This window comes from Acanthaster planci, linkage group LG09 (genome assembly GCF_054643075.1).
Source record: "Acanthaster planci isolate LZ-2023a linkage group LG09, COTS_SCS, whole genome shotgun sequence".
Lineage (NCBI taxonomy): Eukaryota > Metazoa > Echinodermata > Asteroidea > Valvatida > Acanthasteridae > Acanthaster > Acanthaster planci.
In genome coordinates, this window is record NC_141785.1 from 12481449 (window position 1) to 12507035 (window position 25587).

The 25587-nt window shown below is 40.2% G+C and overlaps 1 protein-coding gene across 3 annotated transcripts; it reads right to left on the minus strand.

The window, feature by feature from the left end:
* Positions 1–384: 384 nt before the first annotated feature.
* Positions 385–25374, minus strand: trmt2a (tRNA methyltransferase 2 homolog A). Of its 3 annotated transcripts, none has more exons than XM_022249476.2 (18): positions 25218–25374; positions 22717–22904; positions 20474–20640; positions 16498–16586; positions 14588–14663; positions 14083–14210; positions 12954–13103; positions 12494–12542; positions 12148–12211; positions 11563–11598; positions 10429–10649; positions 9922–10025; positions 9536–9630; positions 6015–6136; positions 5793–5868; positions 4616–4735; positions 4068–4164; positions 385–3252 (listed from the first exon to the last, which is right to left on the minus strand). In XM_022249476.2, exons 2-18 carry the CDS (start codon positions 22862–22864, stop codon positions 3042–3044), a joined length of 1953 nt encoding a protein of 650 aa, XP_022105168.2. In that variant the 5' UTR covers positions 22865–22904; positions 25218–25374; the 3' UTR covers positions 385–3041. The 3 variants fall into 3 exon arrangements, with proteins under 3 accessions (XP_022105168.2, XP_022105170.2, XP_022105169.2); XM_022249478.2 differs by having other exon boundaries at positions 1361–3252; positions 9536–9627; XM_022249477.2 differs by having other exon boundaries at positions 1361–3252; positions 25145–25370.
* Between the last annotated feature and the right edge of the window lie 213 nt (positions 25375–25587).

Sequence of the window (25587 nt, forward strand, 5' to 3'; positions counted from 1 at the left end):
CCAACCCTGCAATGTGCCTTGCAGTTCTGGAAGTCGAGCCACCCCTAGCTTTCTCTTTCTCCCACTGGCATGACTAACAATAGCTGCATAGAGCAGAAATAAAACATTAGAGTTAAAGGCAAATGCATTATACCATTCTATTTCTTCAGTGAAAGAAGTTCCAAAAACTGGGGAACTGAAATTTGGAAGTACACATGCACTGTGCAGGTACCAGGTAGGCCTAACGAGGTCTCCATGTTATGTACATGAATGGCCTACTTCTGAAAAAGCTGTGGTGTGATGGGTTAAAAGTACTTTAGATTGGTTGCTGTTTCTTATACTTCTACTGCACCAATCCACGGCATTGATTGGAAACAGAAACCAGACCAGTCTGATAACAATGGATCAGAAGATCAAACAATTTATTCCCCTTTCTACAAAATGTCTTCCCGGGTATGAATTTACTGGAAAAAGTAAATAAAAACATCCATAGAAAGTGAACATGCATGTAGTCAGTAGGAATGGATTGACAGAAAAAATATATAATACCAATTAGATGTACCGTATCTGTGATGCAAACTCTTGGAGGTAATGCTGCCCTCATTTGATTGAGCAGCAGTGACACGGGAGCGTGATGTCAATTTGTCAAAACTTCTGATCAATCAAAATCAAGAGCAGTACGAGTGTTCATTGCCCAACTACCAGCAGTTTTATTGGGGGAGACCTCTTGATTTGAATGGGGGGAGGGGGCATTGTGTTTTCTTGGGGTATTGAGACATTTGGCATTAAGAGGTTTTATTGATCCAAAATCATCAAGATCATATGGTGGATTAAAGACGAAACTCGTAATAAATTAGAGTGTACAATTCTCAGTTCCATTTTATGTAGCTGGAGGGGTGCTGTAGGGGTGCTGGAGAACAGTGCAGAACATGGGAGCCGAATACTAGAGGGTACTTAACCTAGCAGTAAAAACTGACAGATTCGTGAATTACCATTAAATCATTTTTATCCAATTCAACATTCCTGGACGTCGAATGGCATAATTCTCTGAAACAAAGCTTTTACCCTTTCCAAAAGTCTGAGTGCTACGTGCCATAGGCCTCAAGTTGGTAAATTGGGACAACCCCCATCCACACACACTTTGCCAAGCAAAATCCTGACATGATGAAATACTTCTACACTAACAACCAGAACTCACATCCGTGGATGAAAGTGTCACAACACTTAATACTGGAAGCCTTCAAACCTGGCCCCACTTACTGCTTCATCCCTTCCAATACAATGGATCCATCCTCTTCCGGCAAAAAAATCCTCCAAAAAAAAATATACAAAGAAATGGCAGATAGTCCATGCAAAATCTCCAAAGAAACACAAAAGTGAGTATCTTCAAATATTTCCATTTTATTTTCTCTTAATGTAAGCATTTTGTTTCTTAAAGCAAACAAAATGCACAGATCTTGCAATGACCTAATCAAAAAAATACCTCAACCCTTCAGAAAGCTGGTATGATGGACTTATTGCTAGTCTTGTCACAAGTTTTCTTCATTAACCATTTGCTGCCGGGGAACCCCGTTTCGAGCACCATGGGTTTATATGCAGAGCCTGGGTGCCCGAAATGGGACAAAAGAGCTGGTCCGTGTAACAAAAGACTGTACTCGGAACAAAAGACCTGCTGCTGGAATTGACATCCTTTTTTGGCTTGCATTTTTCGAAGGTAATCCATCACTGTTTTTAAACAGTACACCACTATTTTGGGCATAGTGCGCCCCTGGATTAGCACTGCGGACAAAAGTGCTCCAGGGCCCCATTGATGAGCGACACAGCACCGCTGCGTGCTAATCCAGCCGCATTCGAAAATACGCCACTCGCATTCACTGGGGACAAAGGAAATTACTGTGCAACACCTCACAATTCTGGGCTCTCTTTACAGGGCAGCAGGCCTGGCTGAAATATTCAGGAGTCAATGAAGGTTGCCTGTCAGCTTTGAGTAGCCACCAAACAGTCATTCAAGTGGGTGTAAACGTCCATTAAATGAAATCGTGAATTTTTGAAGAATTTTGAAAACTGAAACTCTCGAAAAAATCTCCTGTATGTGTGCAGTGCATTTTTAATAGCACCCGGCAGCAAGTGGTTAAATGGCAAGTTGTCTGCCTATACATAAACAGTAGAAGTTGGGAAAGTTCCTATGCCTCTATAAAGTGAATCCTGAATTTCTGCATTGTGATCAGGTTGCAAATTTTGAAGCATTAGACTGTGGCATAAACTTAAAGCAAAATGTGATGCAAACCTACATTACAGCCAATATCAAAATTTATCTCTAAAACACCTCTGCATACCTATAAAAGGGCTTGAGAGTCAAAACATTGTGTGTATGTTCACAGTCCAAAAGGATTTCTTCTAGAAACTGCAAAGAAGTTCAGGAAAGGGGGCCACGTAGAGGGTGGGATTCAACATCAAGAAACACCCACTCACAAGTGTACAAATTCAGAGAGAGATGCACAGAAAATGACTCATGATTCTCAGATGAAGTCTAGCTCCCTGAGGCAATTGAAGGCACGACGAAGAGGAACAAAAACCAATGATGAATCTTGAATAAGCCTCCATTTTCATACGAAGTCTTACTGAACAAATGTTGCAAAAGTTGATGTGGTTAATGCGACTACAGATTAGTGAACAGATGTTTGTGCGAGTTTTGAGACTTGCTTGAGGGTACACAATTTCTAACTGATGTGAAGGCACTTCCCTTCAAGCTTTTACATGTCAAGCCAGTCTGGTGGCTTCTGGCATAAGACTCGGGTAGAAATTTGTGGATGTGCATTCTACTTTGAATCACTAGATTAGGACCACGATTTTAAATTTGTGTGATACAGGGACACTGCTTTTCACATGAATGGTACTGTCTTTAAGGAGGACTGATCAGCTTTGGTGGGCAACCCAGATGGTTTAAAGTCAACCTCATCCGATCATGTGCACAGCAGATTGAACAATCCCTTGATATCATTGCTTCAATTGCCAACGAGCATCAAGCTATGCCAGGAAGCTTCACAGCAACACATTGGAAATCAACTCATGACTGTTGCTGGACCTTCGCTGCTAATGTTGCCCGATCTCTGCACACCCTCAGGCACCTTGTAGAAGGAATCAACTCGGTCAGCTCTCTCAAACAAGATGATGAGCTCGCAGTGTTTGGTGTGGGGGAAGAGGTCAACGGCCACTGCTTTGGTGGGTCGAAATGGAATGCCCTTGTTGCGATTAGAAACTGGTCGGCAAAGGCTAGAGGACAAAGTAAGTAAATCACAACAACGGTGATGGAAACATTTTAACATCGCAACTGATGGCAGACACTTGTGTCAAGATTACAAGACGGAGTGTGCGCACACTCAATATAAAAAATGTTACCAATATAAAGCAATTCAACAAAATTAGTCAGTTATATGGTGAGAAAATTGTGGAGTGAAATGGAAGAAAATAGAGTATGATTAAAATGTCAAATGTTTGGAATGAACTTCCAGATGTTGTCACAGTGTACACATGAAAGCCAACTTGAAATACCAGAAAATTTCTCATTGATTATCTCAGTGTCAGTCTCAAAAAGTCCTAGACACAACATTCACACATAACTTTTGAGTAGATTTTTTAGTAGCTTTAAAGGTAAAAGTCAACTCCTACAGAAATTTTACCCGTTATTCATGATTTTTCGAGTTCAATCTTTATCATCCGACTTTGTGCATTTTTCAACAGCAGGATTTATCAACAATCAGAATATGGAAAAGTCAGAGGGAGGAAATTTGCATGTCTTGAAATAAATTCTTAGAGTATTTTAGTTTTTCATTTTACATTTATAGCAAGCCTAGTTTGGGACTGAAATATTCACCAAGGCTATCATGCGATATCACAAATGGATTAGCAAAAGAACTATTCACTGCAGCTTTGTTTTGCACATACGACTTGTAATGTGCAAAGAGATAAACAGTCACAAGTAATTTTGCAGTCGCAAACATATTTTGTTTAGGATCATGCACACTCACACAACAGTAATAACAATTGAACTGAGCATCAGTCACCAATAACTACTTGGTTTGACTCACTCAATAAAGTTGTTGATGGCATTCTGTGGATGGCAAGACACGTATATCAGACGTCTCAAGTTGGCGCATCTCCGAATGGCCTGCAGGACCTTAGTAGCTGGAATTAGTTCAAGCAGAAAGAGGTCAATTGTACAATATGGAAATGAGGAAGGTGGGACATCACAGGTCTCCTAACTTGCAACATTTCTAATTCAGTTGTTACTCACAAACCTTATGTCCAGAACGATGAGGTTTGCCCATCACTGCTGTGAATTTCAAAAATTCACTTGAAGGGAATCAAAACCCAACAGTTCATGTTAATTGGTCATACTATGTTTCATTCTGTATCGTTTTTTTAGGTTAAAACACCATTACAATTTTCTTTCAAAGGAAATACATCTAAGTATAATGAGATATCCTCCTTAACCAGGGCTTAAAAACTCTTACCAACTCCAAAAATTGTATACAGAAAATATATCTCACCTATCACCAAACTGATGTCCCTTGCTATTTTCAAAAACAAAGGTAAACAATTCCATATACAAATAACGATAAGTTTAGTGACTTACGCATCCCTGGCCTGGGCGGATCCACAATTCCCACCACATTGTCACACCTCCTCAGATCAGGTGTCATGTCTGGCAAGACTACCTCAGCTTTACCGCACACATACTCAACATTACTTAGATCTACAACATAATGAGAGATTAGCAAAAGGTAACGGCTGAAAGAGAGATGACAGACTGTCATTCATCGTACAGCATTACAGGATTGAGAGTGAAAAGTCAATATATGACATCATTAAACCTTCACAAGCACAACTCCAACTGTGCTCACCATTTGGCTATTTCATTATGAGGAAACCAGCTTTTCAAATGACACGTGAGAACAGGTTAAGCATTTACTCAGGAAATGAACCAGCTGCAGCCCCGTAACTAATCTCACCAGGCTTAAACATTTTAGGTAATCATGGAACCAGCTGAGATCAGGTCTCCACAATGTCCACTAGTACAGTGTAAAATATCAGATCAAAGAGCAACAAGGAAAGGCAAATCTTATCCCTGCATGGGTACAGGTGTTCCGTTTGACGCACACAGAACACACATGCCGCAGAAAAATTGGAAAGAGTTTCCCATCCGGAGATCACTTGACACTCGATCTGTGCACAAACACTATGAGACTGGTCAAAAAAATCTCGAGTGCTTTCTAAGTAAAGACCTTAAATTTTCCCTGTAAATTTCACTTTTTTAGGACGTATTATCACTCTAATGGCTGATGTCACTGCAGGGAAAAATTAGTGATGTCAATGTATGGAATTCTTCCCAAACCTAACTACAGGACTGGATGTATTTCCATTATCAGTAAACCTTGGAATGTGCAAACCAGTTTGGTTGTGTACCAGTATCAATTGATGAATGAGCACAAGATAAAAAACCACCAAAGCTGTGAGAAATAAGGCTTCATAAAGAACTGCAGAGACAAATGCGGCATCGGTGTAACACAACAGAATTCTAATGCTATATCTCAAATTCTTTACTAATGCACGGCAGAGTTCCTTTTCTCACACACACACAAAAATCTTGCACACATTCACATGAAAATCTTTTGCCCAAACTGCACACCAACAGCCACCATGGTTTCCACGTGCCAAACTGGTTTGAGCGTGCCACATCCTCAAAACTGACCATCCACAGTTAGCCACTATAGCACCCTCTACAGTCTCTACAAAGAAACCAAAGCACTCACTGTTTGCCTTTGCATTGAAGACTGCATCCTCCACAGCTTGCTGGTTCATCTCGATACCAATGACCTTCTTCACTCTCTGAAGGGACAAATGAGACAAAGGACGGAGTTGGAGGAGGGGGGGGCCTGAACTGAGATGAAAATTTGAACAGAGAGTTCCTACTGAAAACAGGCACGCATGCACAACATGTTTGGCAATCTGGATGGTATCAAAGGTAGCTTTACCTTGGCTAGTGTGATTCCGATAGTACCAGTCCCACAGCAGATGTCTAGAACTGTGGTGTCAGGAGTCACTTCAGCCCAGTCAGCTATGGTGGTGTACAGTACTTCTGCAGCCTTAGTGTTTACTGCAAGAACAGAAAAAAAGCAGAACATCAAAAACACAGTACATAGCATACAAGTCAGGGTATAATCTTGGTATACGACTTGTGACTGAGACACAAACATTCATTTTGGAGCGGTGATGGTCACACTTTTAAGACAATGAAAAAACTTGACTTGGTACACAACGTGGTTTTACACCCAAGAGTTTGAAGTAAAAGACATAGTTAATACATCACTCCTTGTACAACAAAACTTTCCTGTTTCATACAGGTTCAATAAACTGTTTTTAGTCTGTCTGCTTTTTTTATCATGCAACCTGCTCATGCCTTCTGTTCTTAATCCAAGTCAAACGTTTCACAGTTTTTAACCAGAGTCTTTTTGACATCCTTGTTGACAAACACTTCAGTTTATTTCTGTTGTGCAAACAAATGTTCAGGGACACAACTGTTCTGGGGAATATTAATCGATCAATCAAGATCGTGCCCACTGTTGCCTTGATAGTGGTGAACAGGTTGACTGCTATGGAAAATAAATGATACCTGAAACACAATTTCATGTCACATTCAAACGTTGGAAAGTGCTGCAGTAAAAAAGAACCATTTTGACAAGTTGTCCTGTGAAGAACATAATTCTGCTAAATTATACATTTTGAGTCCATTTGGAGCTGACCAACAGTATCCATGATCAGAAAAAATGTGCAAGAATCCCACCCCCCCAAAAAAATGACAGTCCAAAATGTGAATGAGCACCTTTCTTTAAAATGGGCGATTCACAATAGTACACCTAAAAGAGTTTACAGTGCCTTGACAAATCACAACGCACGAAATCCGTCAACCCTATCCAAATGCGCCTTGGGTGGACAGATTTTGCGCATCGTGATTGGTCGGCACGTTGCAAACTCTTGGAGGCGCACTATTGTAAATGGCCCATTTTATGAGCACAGAGATGCACAAACTAAAGAATGCACAACACATGTATGTTTATCATTTAAACTGGTGGAAAAGACATGCAGTGTAATGGTAAGGAACCTTTTCATATTGCTTCACGACTTTTAGAACTTGATTAAATGTAAATGGGTTTACAGTCGCATCCAAGGTATTCCTTAGCATGAACCATTGGTTCATCTTGTGCTTTGTTTTCAGGAAGTATTGAAGATTTCTATCTTCCAAATATCCAGTCTCTAGTTGAAACATTCGATAAACTTCCAACTCCTTCAATTCAACCACATATCACCAGAGCTAGGGAAAAAGAATCCATACATTTTAAAACTTTGGGTTTATGGGATAGCTTGACCATGAACTAACCAATATGTAATGAATTCACTGACCAAAAACGAAGACGAGAGAGAAATAAGAGGCATTTTCTTTCCACGGCGAATCAGGACGATTTCCGAAACAGGCGGGGTCAAATCTCGCATTTTGGTTGGGCTTGTGACATCAAGAGGGAGAAGGCGTAAACTTTACACGCATGCAGTATGCAAAATGTATTTGTGTGGTCCTGCTGCATCAAGTTAAACCAGGTTCATTAAGTTCATACAGGAAAAAAAATGGATATAATTTTTATTTATCTTGTCAATTATAAAGTCTACATATTTTTGTCTGGAGCATTTTTGCAAAATGAAGACGTAGAATTTGTCGAAAGTGTAGTGGCATGGACATCACCACTGTGCTGTCTAAGCTAGAAAATCCTGTGGACTTGTGTCTGGTAATAGACTACCCAGTCAGTGCAAAAAACAAGGCGCCTTGTGAAGCGGTGACCAGACCACTGCTTTGTGACTGTGCTGTTGTAGGCTTATTTCATAGTTCCATGTATGATTCACATTTTGCTGTCAATTTTGTGAGAAGTATGTTAAGTTTTTCGGGTGAAAGTGACCATGGATACGATCAATATGACAGCGAGGATGATGAACTTATTGACATCTAGAAAGACAGCATAGGACCTGCTGTTGAAGTTCAAGGTGCTGAGCCTTACCAATTTGAGCCTTTGGCCGTGGCCTGACCAGAAATCACAACAGATGTCGCTCCAATGAGTGCTGAGACTTATGCTTGACAGGAGGCATGACAAAACAGCCTTGACAGTTTCGTCTGGTGGGACATGTTCAAGTTTTTCAAGATGGGTAAATCTGATCTTAACAACACTGAGACTCAATGTCAAGGGTAACAACCACCAACTACACAAGACTGCGGCATGTTTCACTTTATTACTAAAAAGCAATGTATGGACCAAATGAACTTGACACGTGGAACAAAATCAATGAAGAGGACAAAGTTTTGCTGCAACACGTGTAACATTACGGAGGTTTAGACATACGTATTACGCAAATGTGAATGCAATCGTGACAATATCTTATTCTCGCATGGTTGTGCAGGCATCCTGCACAAATGTACATCTTCCAATGAACACTCCAATAAAAGAGACAATACGCAAGAAGCAGTGACGCCAGCGAGAGTCCACACTTTTTTCATGTTCGTGTTCACGTGGAACATGCAACTAAACCTCTCTATTATGCACTGTACTCCTGAGCTACCCAGATTGTTTATTCTCTCTTCTCCCCTATGACGTTTTGGGGTCACTTGCATATCATTAATTCATAATGAGCATTTCTGATTTCGGCTTCGTGGTGACCCATGTTTTTGACATTTTTCCTACCACAATTGAGACAACTACAGATTTTTTTAATTTTCATTTCCAAAGTTGGTATTGTAAACTGTTGTAAACTGGTTATAATCAAGGAAAATATGGTTTCCTTTCCCTACCTCTTTAACCACTTCCTGCTGGTGCATTTATCAATGTTGATGATGCTGGGGCGGGATATTTATCATTTTTTTCTGTTTTCAAAATTCTTTAAAAATTCCTATCTTCATTTACTGGACACTTACAAACACGTGAAGGCATGTCTGGTGTCCACTCTAGCCAGACAGACAAAATCTACTGATGCCTGAACATTTCAGCCAGGCCTGCAGCGTTGTAAAAAGAGCCCAGATTTTGTGGTGTTACGTAATATTCTTTTGTTCACGAACCTGGCTCAATGCGCTGCTGACCTCTTTTCAACAGGGGCCAGATTAGCATGCAGCGGTGCTGTGTGGCTCATCGCTGCGGTGGTGGAGTGCTTTTGTCCCCGGTGGTGATCCGCTCACTCTAAATGCCCCAAACCGCGGTATACTGTTTCAAAACAAGGCTGGATTATCTCCACTTTTGAGAATGAAAAAATGTCGGTAATGCCCAGCGGCGTGGTCTTTTGTTCCAAGTACGGTCTTTTGTTAAAAGGCCCTGTTCCCTTTGTCTGAGTTCGGAGACCCAGCCACGCATATAAAGCATACATGTCCGGATCCGGAGTCCCCAGCAGGAAGTGGTTAAGCAAATGATCAAGTGTTCTCAGCATAGTTTTGCAGGAGAAAAATCCAGTCTTACTTTCTGCTTACCTTGAAAGAAGGCATCAGGCGATATTCTGAACTTCAGACCAAGTAGTTCCTCGGTGATGTGTTCATCTCCAGCCAGATGCTCATAGCTTTTGCTGCTACAAGAAAACAAATCCCAACAGAGATCTAACTCAGAAAAGAACAGCTCACTCATGAAAAAAAAAAAAACAATCAGGTTTGATACACATATGCTATTAACAGTGCACCTCCAAGAGCTTGCAACGTGTCAACCAATCACAGTGCGTGAAATCCGTCAACCCAATGCGCGATTGGAAACTCTTGGAGGCGCACTATTGTGAATTGCCCGTATTGTTCTAATTGCCTGGAGCACATGGGAGACCTTCCCTGGAAGGCCTCGTGAAACACCTGCAACTCAGTCTAGTACCAACCTTTCTCCCTGGAGACTCAGATACAATGACGTCAGTTGGCAGCTCTGCCCCTCTCCTTCCTGAAAATAGTGGCGGAGTTTCTGCTTCTCAGCATCTATGACTTCCTGTGAACAAACCCAAATTGAAAGATTCTGAATGCTGATGGGGTGCATTTGAAAGAGTCTTCAAATGGGTGCATCCTGGATGGGTGAATTGTGAGGACCACTCGTCACAAGTTGATTTCCTGAATAGTTTGGTCTGTGCACAGAGGCACTGGCTGCTTGCTCCATGGTATGCCCGTTTCACTGTACATTTGCTTTGACAGAGTATTTCAAAACACTGTTACATCATAACACTTTTGACCAGACTAAAACTGCCAATTTAAAATAAGAGCCACAAAAACCTGAGGACTTGTTACAACCTGCAGAAAAATCCAGGTCAGTGATAGAGTTAATGGGTTTTGCAGTTGCCAATGGCAACCTGATCACCATTTTAAAGGAAACAAGCATTATTTCAAGAAAACCCAACCTTGGACAAATCTTGCGGGTGCATGCATGCGGCAGCCATCTTCCCTCCATCGAGGCTTGTTCTGACCAGCAGCATCCCCCAATGCCCACAGTGCAGCTGGGTGTCGTAGCTGGACAACGAGGACTCCTGCTGTATGTACTGCTGGAAGGAGTTGACGACGGCCTTAGTGGAAGGACAGATGTGACAGCAGGAGGATGGGTTGACCACAGACACATGGCCACCTGCCAAGCAGAATATCAGCCAAAGAAACAATGAAGACTTTATTTTCCAAAATTTTTGTTTGGAACATATTGTATCATTTGTCAGACACTTGAATTTTGTTCTTCTTATTGTTAACCAAACATTTTACAAGTTTTTCTATTCTTAAGGTTAACTGAAACTGCTTCAAAATGTGAAGGCCAGTGTTATTATTGAAGAACACACAAAGACCAAGTATGTAATAAGATTCCTGGATCATGTGACTGACAGTCTTGCCTCTAACTGTTGAAGAGGACATCATGAAAGACCCGAACTCAATGTTAAAAGTGAAAGATAAGATTTTTAGCATAAAGGCTTGTGCCATAAAAGTAACTTTTGCTGGCTGTTAGAAATGAGGTATTCTCAATATCAATAACCATTTGGTCATTGGAATTTCTTCTTTTGAGGCGGTAAATTCTGACAGAAATGGCCATGTAAGACACACAGGTACATGTATGTGGCCCAACCCACTGAGAAAAAGAGCTTGATATCACCTGACCTACTTGTACTTGAATTACAAATCATTAAACAAATGCATGTACTACACAGCGGAAACCAGTAGGGACTGTCAATGATTTCGCACACATTAAATACGTGTATAACAGGACGTCTTACTAAATGCTGAGGAAGAACAAATGTTGTTTCTTATTTACACTTGAATAAAAGAATGATTAAAAAGGACCCTTAAGTCTCATTTTGTGGGACATCCGTTGATCAAGTTTTTCATTTTCTGATTGGCTGGTTACTACTTCAGTACTTCATGTGGTACGGTATATCCAATCGTCATGTTAAGAGAGGCTATGCCCTCATAAAGCATTGATTCATTCAAACATGAAAGCGAATCTCAGCCAATCAAATGCCTACTTGTTCAAGGGAAGTTCCAGATTCAATCTTTACCTTTGTAAGCTCCAAGCCGGAAACCAACCGTGTTATCTGTCAGTGGAAACCAAGACGTGAAACTGAGAATTACATCTACATAAGTATGAAATCACCAAGATCACAAGTCACAGTGTTTTTCAGTAGAAAAAAAGATGCAAGCATTGGAGCCATGCCAAACCAATCACAAGGGATTCATGTGATATGCCATTTGGCCAATTACTTCTTGTTTTCCTGCCAAACGTTTCTGTCATCAGCAAATGAGGGGGCCTCACAGCTCAATGACAATTTTCAATTTTCACATGACGTCTAGGTATGGTGACAGGGTTTGCATTCACATCTTAAGACATAAGGACCGATTACAGTAGGAAATGAAACGTGAATCAGAGATGGAGATGAATCTTAATATGGAAAAGGCTGAGCCCACTTGCCACTAAATAAACAAGCCATTAAACCCCACCATCATTATGTTTTGAATTGACCAATCACAGCAACAACTGCTCACAAAGTGCGTGCCCAACACTGGGACACAAAATGTGACACATACCCATTGGTGGAATAGAAATCTGACATTAATTTAAAAAATGAAACCCAAGGTTAGCCTACCTTTAGCCTCTACACTCTTCCCGATGGTGAACTCACATTTGTTGCGATAACTCTCTAACACTGGCTTTGAGGGGAGGGAAAAACACCAAAAATTGACAACACACATCAAAGACTGCGATGACTGAAAATAAATTGATGTGATTGAAACTGTGCTAAGAAATCTTAGAAATAATTGCCCGGGGGTAGAAATCAAAACACCATTCACTGTCTAGATGAGCTCACAAGGCACAAACAATATCACAGTTTATATGCACCATATAATGCTGTCAAAGTCTGCACACTCACTCATTCTATAAAAATTTGGTTAAACAAACACAAAATTAAAAGGTTTAACTGGTTCACTCACTGACTGCTTGATTGGTTCCAACTGACAAGCCATCCCACTGTGGTTCTTCCTGTCAAAGACAGATTACAAGAAAGAAAGAAATAGTAAACAGCCTTGAAAAGTGCAGACACCACAGTGCAGTATGTGATCAGAATTTATTGTGCAACTTGAAAGGTCCTCTACTGTTTTTCTGACCGACGACCTTGATGACCTAGAAGATTTCGGTGGACAACTGCCTTCCAAAATATTTTTAATAACCAATAAGCTAAGAGGAGATTCCAAAGTTCCTTTGCCACCAAGTGATTGCTTGAAACAGCCTACATATCACCCAGCAGTGAATCATCTATCCTTCATTAATTATACAGGGTAGGTCTGTCATACAAATACAAATGTTTGAAGGTATAAATTACTCAAGCAGGCAGAACTAAGGTAAGATATTATGTTTTGGGTCACGATTACACTGTGTCTTCGAGAAGCTGACCTTTGCTGGGCCAGCCAGGCAGACATTTCCAAAATGTTGCGTTGCAGCATCTTAGATAAATTACACAGGAACTCCCTGGTGTTGTTCTGTTTGGTGGAGAGCTGTTCCTCGTAAGGCTGGTTCCACAGTGGTGTGACAATGCTGTTTAACCTGCACATGTAGAAATGATACGGGAAACCCTACTCGGAAACGTTTTCATTGTTCCACAAAATATCAGCTGATTATTCTATTATAGTGGATTGTAAAATTGGTTGATCATTCTCCATACAAGAGTCGCAATACACGTTCCACATGCATTCAACTTACAGGCTATAATATTAAATGTAAAAGCTGACTTAGATTAACCCTAACAGTCCCGAATACAAGTACTACTTAGTAGTAAAACGTAGTACTAAGCCCTGTCGCTTGTAAGAGGACATGACATTATTATTCTCTGAAGCCATAATAATACAATATAGAAGACAATGTACCATACAGTGCTGTGGCACTATGAATGCATGATTTCATTATTCTCTGTACGAGTAAAAATGGAATAATGGAATAAACCAAGCCTGCAATAGTAATCTGTAGCGCTAGGTCCTTCAGGCTCAGAGTGTTACATAGTATTTTGGAGTACTGAGTCCCCTCATCCAAACCATGCCCGGTACTATTAGGGTTAAAGAAAAATAACTCCTTCAAATTCCAACTTTACACAATGTAAGCGACCCACAGGAGGAAGAACTGACAGGATACATGTATGTTGAATGCAGTAGTTTGCCTCCAAAAGTCCAAATAGCGAATGAAGTGATAACTGTCCCTAAGCATAAAGGATGATTCATAACCCAAATAAGGTGGGTATTTCAAGTGCCAAAAACGATTTAAGTTAATTTGAGAATCAACACAGTAAAAAACACTTCCAGTGCTCTTTGATTTTTCTATCAATTTCACCAACTAGCGAACTTTCCAATCATTTGTAGTTTCAAAAAGAGTATGAAAAATCAAACAAGAAAGAAAGACAGAAACTGGCGCTGGGTACTTCACTTGGTCAATAACTAGAGACCATTTTCCACTGGATGATGATTCAAATCCAGCCAAGTCCTCCATGTTTTCCAATGCAAATACAGATGCATTTCCTTTAAAGTCCGAGTACCTCTCTTCTACTGGTAAGTTGTCTTCCTCTTTCCTTTTCTTGGCCTCTTTGCTGTTCTCCTCGGATTCCTCTTGGCTTCTCTTCAGAGCAATGCTCTCGGTGTACGGATCCTTGACAGGTTTGGCAAGCTACGCAAAGATCATGAAGAAAAGAGTCTTAAAGGGTAATCAGGCTAAGTAACCTCTCCATGGGAGACTACTGGATACGTGCAAGCAGTCTAGCTCTTCGGTCTAACGTACAGTAAAAAGAGTTAATAAAGAGTTGTTCCTTTTTAAGGCTTTGTATTTACAAATCTACAAGTTTACTACAATTACAATACCATAATTTCAACATCAGAGTTTGTGATGAAACTATCAATTTTATGCCTATTTTCTTGAAAACGACTACAGGAGCAACTTCCACTATTTTTTCACTGCAAACACAGTGCAACAAAAGGGAAACAATCTGAAGTAGACTTCTTTCAAGTGAAGTCGGACCTGAAATAAAAATCTGTCTTAGTGACTACCTTGGCCCTCAGTATTTGTCCTTTCCATTTGTGTCCGTTGAGAACCTTCAAAGCCTCCTCCTTATCTTCTTCGCAGCTGTGGGAAAGGTACGATATCAGTGTGAACAATGAATGTCAGTTGTGAGAAATGACACAGGCATCCTTTACCCACCATGACTCTAACTGAACTGGTATGTTTAATTTAAACTCTCATTTGATGCTTTTACTCCACAGCTACAAATCCTATTCTAACAGGATAGTCCATGTACATGAGACTAACAAACTCATAATGACATGAAAAAAGCTTGAATAAAATTGTCGCAAGTTACATGTAACTTTAGATTGGGTTCTGTTCGCATTGTTGTTGCTATCAAAAATGTCCACATAATTACAGGCTGGCAAGCTTCAGTGAGGTGAAACTTAGTCACCAGTCACCTGGTTTTGCACATGTACATGTACAACAGTATATGTGGTTGTAAGCTCTCAGGACAAGTGAATGCTCACTTGGTTTTAATAGTTAGTTGAGGCTGTGGTTGTAAGCTCTCAGGACAAGTGAATGCCCACTTGGTTTTAATAGTTAGTTGAGGCTTGAAAATAAGATTTAAAAGTGCAGTGCATTTCTCTCCATGTAAATCACAACATTCTTTGGGAGGGAAAGGCTGATTATTTTTAATGTGTAAAGACAAAAGCAAATGATTTGGTAATCAAAGGTCAACTAATACACCATCTAACAGTTATTAGCACAGCTTTGCTGTGTATTATATGCACAGTGGGCAAATCTGCCTGAGAGTAATTAATGGCCAAAGGTAAGGGAGACTGGAGGTCTCCAACAAACAACAAAGCAGATTTGTCTTGCCTTTGCCTTTCCAACAATCAAGTAGGCCAACAAGCTCACGTGATGAACTGACAGAAAAACTTCATGGATCCGTTCTTTTTCACATAACGGTTTTTACTTTGATATCAGATGATAAAGAACAATTTCACTTTCAAGGTCCCAGGTCTTTGTTGATGAAGTGACCATTTGTATTTCACTTGTGCTTCTTCATTATCCAAACACCAAAGCTGAGGGCTGTGTAAAGTTTCCTTGTACGTACTCTTATTTGCATTTCATTTCATCAGTACTTTCACTCCTGTAAGTGTCCCCCCCTCCCATCACGCAATTCTGATCAGATTCACTTGATCAAGTGCTTCTAAAAAACTTCCTGAAGTTGTTAATGCTAAGTGTAGTAAAAATCAGTAGCAGACATCAATTTCACTTGTCTTTAAGGCCATGTGAAATAGGATTTTGATAACTTGAACACATACATGTATGATGTAGAAAAGCTGTTATGACATGTTTCTATAACTTCCCATCTTCTTTGTGGCAGTAAAAGGGACAAACTTCAACATTTTGGTGCTTCATGCTAATGAAACTTTCCATATTCATGAGCTAAAGTGTGATGTCATCAAAGGCTGAGTACAGGTAGTAGTAACTCATACAGCTTTGTGTACAAATATTTGTATCCGGTACATGCATATCACACTTTTCTACATTTTCTTGGAGAGAGCTCCACTTGTTACTTATTACATGTATGTACATGGAAAGCAGGTTTTTTGACAATTGTAACATTTGGCCAATATTTCTTCCAAACTTTGTTGGGGTAATTGTAAAAGAAAAACTGTTGTACTTTTTCTGTTGCTCTGTTGATAAGTACATGTACTGCCTTGTGTAACAAAACAAAAATAACTGCCTTCTAAACTGTATCAATGAAACGATTTTACTATGCATGGGAAAAGCTACCACCTTTTTGTAATTTTAAAGAAAGAAGTATTTCAGTCTTATTTGTATTGGAGGGTAAACAGCCTTGAGAATTAGGCATGACATGTTTTCTTTTAACTTAAAAAGAAAAAGTACTGGGTTGCAAAAATCAACAGAAAGTCTGCATTCTAACCTGAATGTCACAAATGCATAGGTTGCCTTGTTGACTGCCTTGACTTTCTTGGGCTTCAGCTGAAGACCATTCAACATTTTCTTCAATTGCTGTTGAAAAATACAGAAAAAATGTTTCTTGAGAAAGGCGAGTTCATATCAGAAGGAATCGGGAAAGCACAGAGTACTACATGTAAAACCCAGTTACTCTTATCTCAATTCATGAATAAGACCAAAACAAATATTGGAGTAAGAATATTGTCAGCCCACTGTTTAAAAAAAAAGAAATGCCGATGGCGAGTCTAAGCCATACGTAGAACACTCCATATACATGTATATGTAACTAAGCCTTAGTTTGAATTGTGATCTCCCTAAATATCACCTTCACTGCAGTTGTGTGAGTTATTAGAATTCTGTACATTTATACTACTGCTGTCGATGAAATCTACTTCAAACCCACTTTCTCCTTTGTGATACTACATGTTGCAAAAACAATGCTATACACCAACACGTACATATATGTACATGTATGTCACTGATAATGAAACACATGAACACTTTACATACAAAAAATCACACATTGTGAGGGAAACCAAAAATAAACTTAAGACAAATCCATACATATATCCTTCAACTGTGAAAGGTGCCTGTATGCTTTGCTTTCACTGCTGTCAAAACAACGCATACCACTTCACCCTTTAAAACAAGTGAGAGGAAAACATGAATAAGCTTGCCTTTCAATTTTATATTTTTCAAGGTCTACAATTCTACACTGATATACATGTATAAGCAAAGTAATCTTGCACTAGGACACACTACTTCAGGCAGTGTCAGTGTCACATGAACTGCATGCATGGGAGTATGGCTACCAAGACAGCTCCTAGATGTATTAGAACATCACGAGAGCTTTAAAAGGAAAGAAGTGACCAAATGCTGCGCTTTAGAACTGAAATCGTGCACCCATCAGCCTCCTCTTGTTGGAAACTGAGACACGTGCTGCATGTACATGAACTATGGATGATGGCTGCCGACATAGCTGCTCTAATGAGTGGCACGTACATGTACATGTACTGACAGCGTTCGAGCCTCTTCACAACTTAATTAAGACTAAACAAAAAAGCTCCCAAATAGAGTTCTCAAGCACTACTATCATCGCACCCATCGGCCTCCTCTTCAACCTAGTGTTTCTCTTCACAGTCATCCGAGTGAAGTCCATGCATACAATCATCAACATCTACCTATCCAATCTGGCAGTGGCTGACTCCCTGTGGCTCCTACAGGACTTTCTGTATTCATTGTTTTTCCCCACTGAGTACAACACCCTTTTGCAACAGACAATTTTAAGTTTCCGGTACCTGTTCCAAACTGCTTGTAATTTCTTTGTAGTTACTATTGCAGCTGAGAGACTCTCTGCAGTATGCCATCCACTGACGTTCAGAGAGAAAGCTTCTAAATCTCGAGCAGTCAAGATATCAGCAGGACTCTGGCTGCCAGTAATCATCCTTGGTGTGACTCTGATATTCTTACCGAAGAATGCCTTCATTTTCTTCAACTTTTGGGTTTATTATATCACTGTCTTTATCTGTTTAAGCGTGACTTTTGCTTTGTACATCTACATTGTGGTGAAAATCCATAGCAGTGATACTCGAACAGCCCAATCACCAAATCGTCTAAATCAAGCAGGCAAGGTCATCCGCATGATTATTGTCAATACAGCTATTTTCTTCACTTTGAACTCACTGGACACTGCAATAGCAATCAGCGCAATAGTAAGAGACAACCTTACATTGTTCACCCAGTTGGTTGAATTTCTAAAACTTGAAGAAAAACTGAACAAGTTAACTCTTAGTTCAAATATCTTGTGGCTTATCAACAGCTCAATCAGTCCCCTGGTCTACAGTGCCAGTAACTCCAATTACCGCACAGCTGTCGTCCAGGCTTTCTCATTCTTCAAACTGTGCTGTCCTTGCTACCCAAGACAGAATCCCAGCCAACCATCACAGCCATGGGAACAGATTGAGCTTCATGTGATTCAAAATCCACAAAATGACCAACAGCACCATGCTGTCAGGCTAAACAGCAGCAGGCCAACAAACCAAGGCCTTGCACAACAAACACAGAGTCAGCAACCACTGCACAGCTGTCAACAACAATGTTCCACGTCAAGCAACAGCAAGGCATCCATGCACAGGCAGCAGCATATTCTAGTGCATGTACATACACAACCAGCAAAGATCCCGACACTTGAAAGTTCTCATCAGGAACAATGTTCTAGTTTGACAGACTGCAAGCCATCCTTGCAAGGGGAGCAGAGTGTACATCAAGAACCAGCAGAGAGCCAGCAGTCAATTGCAAGTACTCAGGAACTGAGCTGTCAATACCTTGTTAGGCCAAAATAAAAAAGTCTCCGGTCTCTGGTCAGTGCGCGTGTTGGCTGTAGACCTGCTCATCGGCAAAATAAAGTTTTTTATTTGGTATAAAATGATGTCCAAAAGCTGCCAAATTTGGTTGATTGACTGGAATCCTGCTCCTGCATTATTTTAACACATTTTTGATGGTGTACAGTTGAGTATTATTTACAGTAAAGGGGTACATGTAACTCTAGTTCCTCAGCTACAAAGACACTTTGTCCGATGATGTCATTTCTGTATTATACATTTACAGATGGGAACCAGACAAACGAGGTGGTATGAAGTCCTGTGTACATATACAAGCTTAAAATGCTTTTAAACTGAGAAAAAGTGAGGGGCCCAGTCTATTTTAGTGTTGGTAGAGAGGCCAGCGTGATGTATACAGGGCACACAGTCATGATGGAGATCGTCTGTTATATGTATATCAATTCCAGAAAAATAGGGAAGAAAAAAAAAGCCGAGTAGCTGCACCACTTTTGGCTCCAGCACCTGACCAGAAAAAGGAGGGTTATTTTGTTGGCCTTACCTGAGCAGTGCGTATTTATCCAGAATGTAGGAGTCAGTTTGGTTTGAAACTTGTCAAAAGATGTGTTCTCTGGCAACTGATTGGTGCAAGCCATACGGGCAAGAGGAGCGAACATTATACAGGCTTCAAGAGATTGTCAAGTCCATCAATATTTACATGTACAGTAAAAAATGCTACATGATGAATACCTTAAGTTATAATGAGCATTCAGACAAAACAAACATATCCCTTGGCTCCCAAAATTTAGCACGACATTGCGAAGTTTGAAATAGTCTCCTTTTTTTAAAACAAGTGATACGTCTGGTATGAAGGTTGTGTAAGTGTCATTTACCACTCACAAAACTAAAAAAAATTCACTGATACTCTATAAAATGAAGCATTAATGTCCACTGTACATGAGGTACCAGCAATTCCAGAAAAACATGCACCTCCATCGGAATGGTTGTACACTTTGTAGTTAGTTCATACAGAGCACTACAAAAATAACATGGAGTGTACCTGTATATGTACTATTAAGGGAATAAATATGTGCTTGGGCGGTCTTAAATGTGCTTGGGCATAGTCGCGTCCATTCTCCTGAGTGAGGTCTTAAACACTTAAGACGGGCAAAGCACATGCATGTATTCATTCCCATTCATAAATACCTTCTTATTCAGAGAATCAAAAGAAGTCAACATGTAATGGATTTCAAACGATATTGTTCTGAAATTTTACTTTCATTTTCCCAAACATCCCCGTCAGTTTTGAGGTATTGAAAGCAGTCCAACAAAATCTCCTTGTAAATGGACTTGGGGCACGCTTGGTGTGTTCTGTGTGTTGCGTCGCACAGAGACTCATGACCAATAGGGATGGAGTAAACTATCTCATATCCCGGTACCAGCAAGTGTTTTACACAGCGGGCATTAGCAAATGTTAATACACGATCAAGTCGCACGTTGTTGAACTGTTTGAAGAATAAATTTACGAATTAAGGTTAATAGGAGAAAGAGGTTTTGACAAAAAATCCTTGCTCTCTAAATATAAAATTTTTTTAAAGATCAACATCTTGAGGGGAAACTCACTGCAAATCCAAAATGCCTGGGGAGGTTCTGAATTTCAATCTTGAAGATCTCTGAGGTGAAGTGCCGTCGCGTCAGGTAATGGTAGGGATCCAAAATGGCAGCATCAGCCACAGATTTCTCCGACTTGCTGAAAGAACTGTCTGGAGATTCCAAGTCATGAGATGGACCTGATACATGTAAAGATACTGGTTGGGACATATTGCATATGGGTAATTCCAGAAATTATGAGTCCAAAAGTGTGACATTTTTGTGTCCCTGTGACATCTGACCTTTGTTACTTGTCATGGAAATATCACCAGAATTGATTTCAAACTATTACTATTTGTCTGGTAGGTAATTTGCATTAATTCATCACTCTTGGAAATTAGGAAATGTGTTCTGAACTTACAAAATCATACGTCAGATGTGACAGGGACACGAAAACAATGGACCCTTAGTTTCTGGAATTATCCATTTTGTACATGTACATACCCACATGCATGCATGCTATGGCCACAGACCAAGATGCCTCATCTAAGTTCACAGCTAGTGGGCCACCACACAAATGGACACCATATTACACATGAAACCTTGAACAGATAGGCACAAGGCACCAAAAACATAGGAAGACCTCCAGACAATAGTAATTTCTCAACAAAACTAAGGGAATTTATAAGAATTCTCCATACTAAAGACACTGCTGCTGTACCTTGAGATTTAGGGCAAGCTTTTGCTTAGTTACATACACGTACATGTACATGTAAGAAGTCGCCTTGCAAAAATTCACAGTTTTTTACGGACAAAAAACAGTCCATTCCAGAGATGGTGGTCGCTATGCAAAACCTTGCCCCTAATCACAAGGTACGGCAACAGTGTCTTTAGTCTGGGGAATTCAAATTGTTGTGTTTATGTGCAAGAGGAAAACAGCACAGCGACTCAGCTGCACGATTCAGCAAACAGAAAATCCCCTTAATATCCACTGTAGAGCAGCAAAAATGACCAGGCACGCTTTGTATGACCCAGATAATACTGGACCAGTCATGTGGGACTGGTGTGTACACTACCACCATGCCCGGCATCTTGATTGTCTCCCATTCAGGTTCATTAAATGCTATGTATTTACAGGTGCATACTCTGATTGTTACGTATTTACAGGTGCATACCCTGAATGAATAAGGTGTGCATTAGATTTACACTGAGCCATGACAATATGCTGTACATATATACGCCATGTAATATCCGAGTATTGGATTAAGACAAAGGTTAGAGTATCTGCGATGTACACTAAGCACATATAGAATCAATGTTATTACGGATTTCATGGCAACATTTCAATTTCTGTATAAGACGGATCTTGATGTATATCTAACTTTGACCTGCATGTAGATCTAGGCTACCTGCTTGTTCACCAGGCCAGCACTTGGCCACTTGACAATACACCGTACATGTACATATGCCATGTTAGATTTGTTAGATCAGACAAGGTTCAGAGTGCCTCTGACTACATTTTTTTATGTGATTAAAGAATTGGTGTTTTCGGTGAATGTTGTTGAAAAAGTTTGTATGACAGAAGGATCAGCATATACATACACCTACACGTATGCGAATCTAGCCTTGGCCAAGACAGTCTGTTTCGTGAGCAAGCCATGGGGAGCAAAAAGCATTCCTTGTCTTGTCTGCAACTCACTGCATAGCTCATGTGGCTCACTAGGCTCCACCGGGAAATGGCCAGTGTTTGGACTGATGAAAACAGGTACATGTGAGTGTATGTGGGGGATGCCTACACGTACATGTACGTGATTTGGTAGGCCAGCAAGAGAAGGCTTATGGCAGCAGCTGCTCACTCACTCAGGGCAGGGCTTGACAGTCATGATCAAGGCTAAACTATCTCTGCACCACTCCCATATTGCTCATTATTTGTACGATTGGCCAGAGTTTGCAGAAATTTTCAGCTTTGTTGGCGTGAGATTTCACCACAAATGTACACGTGTATTTACCCCATTACCCTCCCTCAGAAAGCTGCATACTACTAAGTAATGCTGTTTATTATACCGGTATGGTACAATGATAGTGTGATGTTTGTTAAACTAAGTGCATAATTCCTTCGCTTTTGTACTCTCGATCAGCCATAGTTTTGAACGGCACTGATAGGCAAAATACAACTGTGACATTAATGGAAAGACAGGTAAATTATTAATAAATGCATTTGGATTCAAGAAGGCAGACTGTTTTATCTTTTAAAGTCAATCAAATAAAGAAATTACTTTCAGATATGTTGTCAGCCTCGTTCTGATTAGCACTGGAAGTGAGGGCTTCCTCGACCGGCTTTTTGCCAGCGTCAACCTGTGTAACAGTGGCTGGTGCTTCCTTGTCAGCCAGGGAATCCTCAGTTGTTTCCTGTTTGTCCTCCATTTGATGGTGCTTGCACAAACTGTCCTAGATCTAGTTTCTCCTAGAAACAAAAATTGAAATTCAACTGGGTTGATAAGATGCCATGGCCACGAACAGAGAAAAAAGCATCCGACCCAAACTTCAATGTTTAATTTGCTGAAACGCCATTTACATATGGAGCTCTCCATCCCAAATGCTTGTGACTATCTTTCAAATGTCATGAACTTTAGGACTGTAGTTCCTCTTGATTTATCCTTGCAAGCATACATATTAAGTCATTGACACTTGCACTACAGTGCATTTGACTGCCACCTAGCTAGTTACACATGAGTATGCCTAGTCCATTTTTTACAGGAATTTTGACCCTTGCTTTCCTTGTCAGTCCAAGGCTGAGATAACTCTAGCTCTACACTCATAACTCCAGCAGTTTGCAATCAGGAATTTCTCTGTCTTGAGTATTACGGCTCGAGTTACCCAAGATGCGTTAGTCCAAAATTCTTGTTCCCCAATTTGTACAAACCAAAATACTCGCAGTCACACCTATCACAACACCTCTCTACTCATTAGTTCTACTTATTCATTTAAAACTTAATTGCACAACTAAGGTATCAGTTAAAAATCAACCTTTGAAGTCTGAGCAGCTATTTTTGTAGATTTGCTTGTTTTTTGTATATACATGTAGTGTATATTTTGGCAGCATGTGGTCATTTAACTTTTCTTTTCAAGAGCTCCATGTCTGCTTAATGATGGGTGGTCATGGCAGTGGGTGTTTTAGGAACTTGCATTTTACCACATCAAATCTTCATCTGGGTACACGCTCTTCGTATGATATGATGCCCATGTTAAGGTGCCATCACAAAAAGGAAAAACATGAAACAAATCAACGAACAACCAGGTCTTTGTTCTTATGTGGTAAGGGGGTCCGGACAACGCGACCGTTTGCCAACTCGACTTCGGACAACTCGACCGTTGAGACAACTCGACCATTGAGACAAATCAACCGTCAAGACAACTCGACCGTTGATACAACTCAACCATCGAGACAACTCGACCGTTGAGACAACTTGACCGTCAGTGCGTAAAAGGGAGAGACAAGTCGACCGTTGAGACAAGTCGTCCGTTGAGACAAGTCGTCCGTTGGGACACTGTCCACTCAGCCGAGTCGTCTGCTGAGACCACGGTGTAAACTAATATACATGTATGCCTTAATGATGGAATTTCATGTAGTAGACAATCTTAATTTCTGAGGAATTTATAAAAATGGTGGCTGTAGTAACTTCATTCTTTGCGCAATCAATCGATCTTGCACCCGCGCTGCACGTATATGGCCCGTATGCATTACAGTCGTACATGTAGCTTGAAATAAAAACCTTCCTACATGTACATGTACTTGGTGTTGTCCTTCACTTCTAAATTCTCAGACAGGTTTTGGTTTAAAGTGAAATGTAAACTTCTTCTTGAACAAAACTTGCTCTCAGAAAATTCTGATTCGCACATCGACATTTTGTAACGGTAGGGGGGAAGAAAATGATGAATAGTCTAGGGAGATATATGTCACTCACTGCGAATGATCCCAAATCCTTTTTCTCATATTCAACAGTCATATAAACTCTTGCATCTAATGTCTGTTTAATCAAAATGACTTTCAAAGTTGCGTTTTATTAAAACTGGCCGAAAACTGAACGCATATTGTTTCCTAGTTTTAGATCACGCATTAAGTGTATGCACGCAATATACTTTGCAAATTCATCTCGCTATACGGACGTCATGGGTTCGTCAGCTGTGCAGCACGTACAGCTGAAAAAGTTGAGTCGAAATTTACACAAGATCCAATTTTTTTAAAAATCATTGGAATTCTTTTTTATGAACCAAGTTTTCTAAATTGAGGAATTTTTCACTGGAATTTGAGGCTGCAGTCTGACTGAATAATTTCGCTATCTTGAACTGGGAAAACGACTGTATTGTGTGAAAGATCTCACTGGTCGAGTTGTCTCTGTCAAAGTCGAGTTGTCCTAACGGACGACTTGGCAAACGGTCGAGTTGTCTCAACAGTCGAGTTGTCCGAAGTCGACTTGGTAAACAGTTGAGTAGGCCCTAGTCCGACATCCGTGGTAAGACTTACTTAGACTTTTTAGTAAGAGGGAGCAAAGCCTCTGTCCTTCTACTGTCGTTGAATTCAAATAACACTGAATTTATATAAACAGGCTTACAAGTTACAAACATGATCTTGCATGTTCAACATGACCATGAGTTCCAGCTTTCTCACGAATTAGATGCAATAATATAAAAAATAATAAATACCGTAACTTGGCCTACAGTACATGCAGTCACTAAAAAGGTGCACAAATACGACGCAGATCAAGAAGTTTCTCACCAAACACGTTACTGTTAAAAAATGAAATCCTCAACGTGAAAAACCACTAACGTTAGACGACCAGACTTATCTGAGTAGACATGAGTTTAAAATGTTCAACTCCCACCGTCCCAGGCCCAGTACATCTGGATGTCACGCCGGTGCCGGTACAATGCCGCCCTCATTCATTCGCGCAAGACTTGATTTTGAGCAAACTTTCTGACCAATCAAAATCGAGCATGCTTCACTTTTTGTCTGTAAAATCAGAACCAGCAACATTGCAAACAAAATTAACAAAAATAACATAACAAGTTGAAAGAAGCTGCACTCTGGAAACCACGCCTCGTACATTCTCATCTGGGATTGAACTTTTGGACATGTTAGTTCGCTT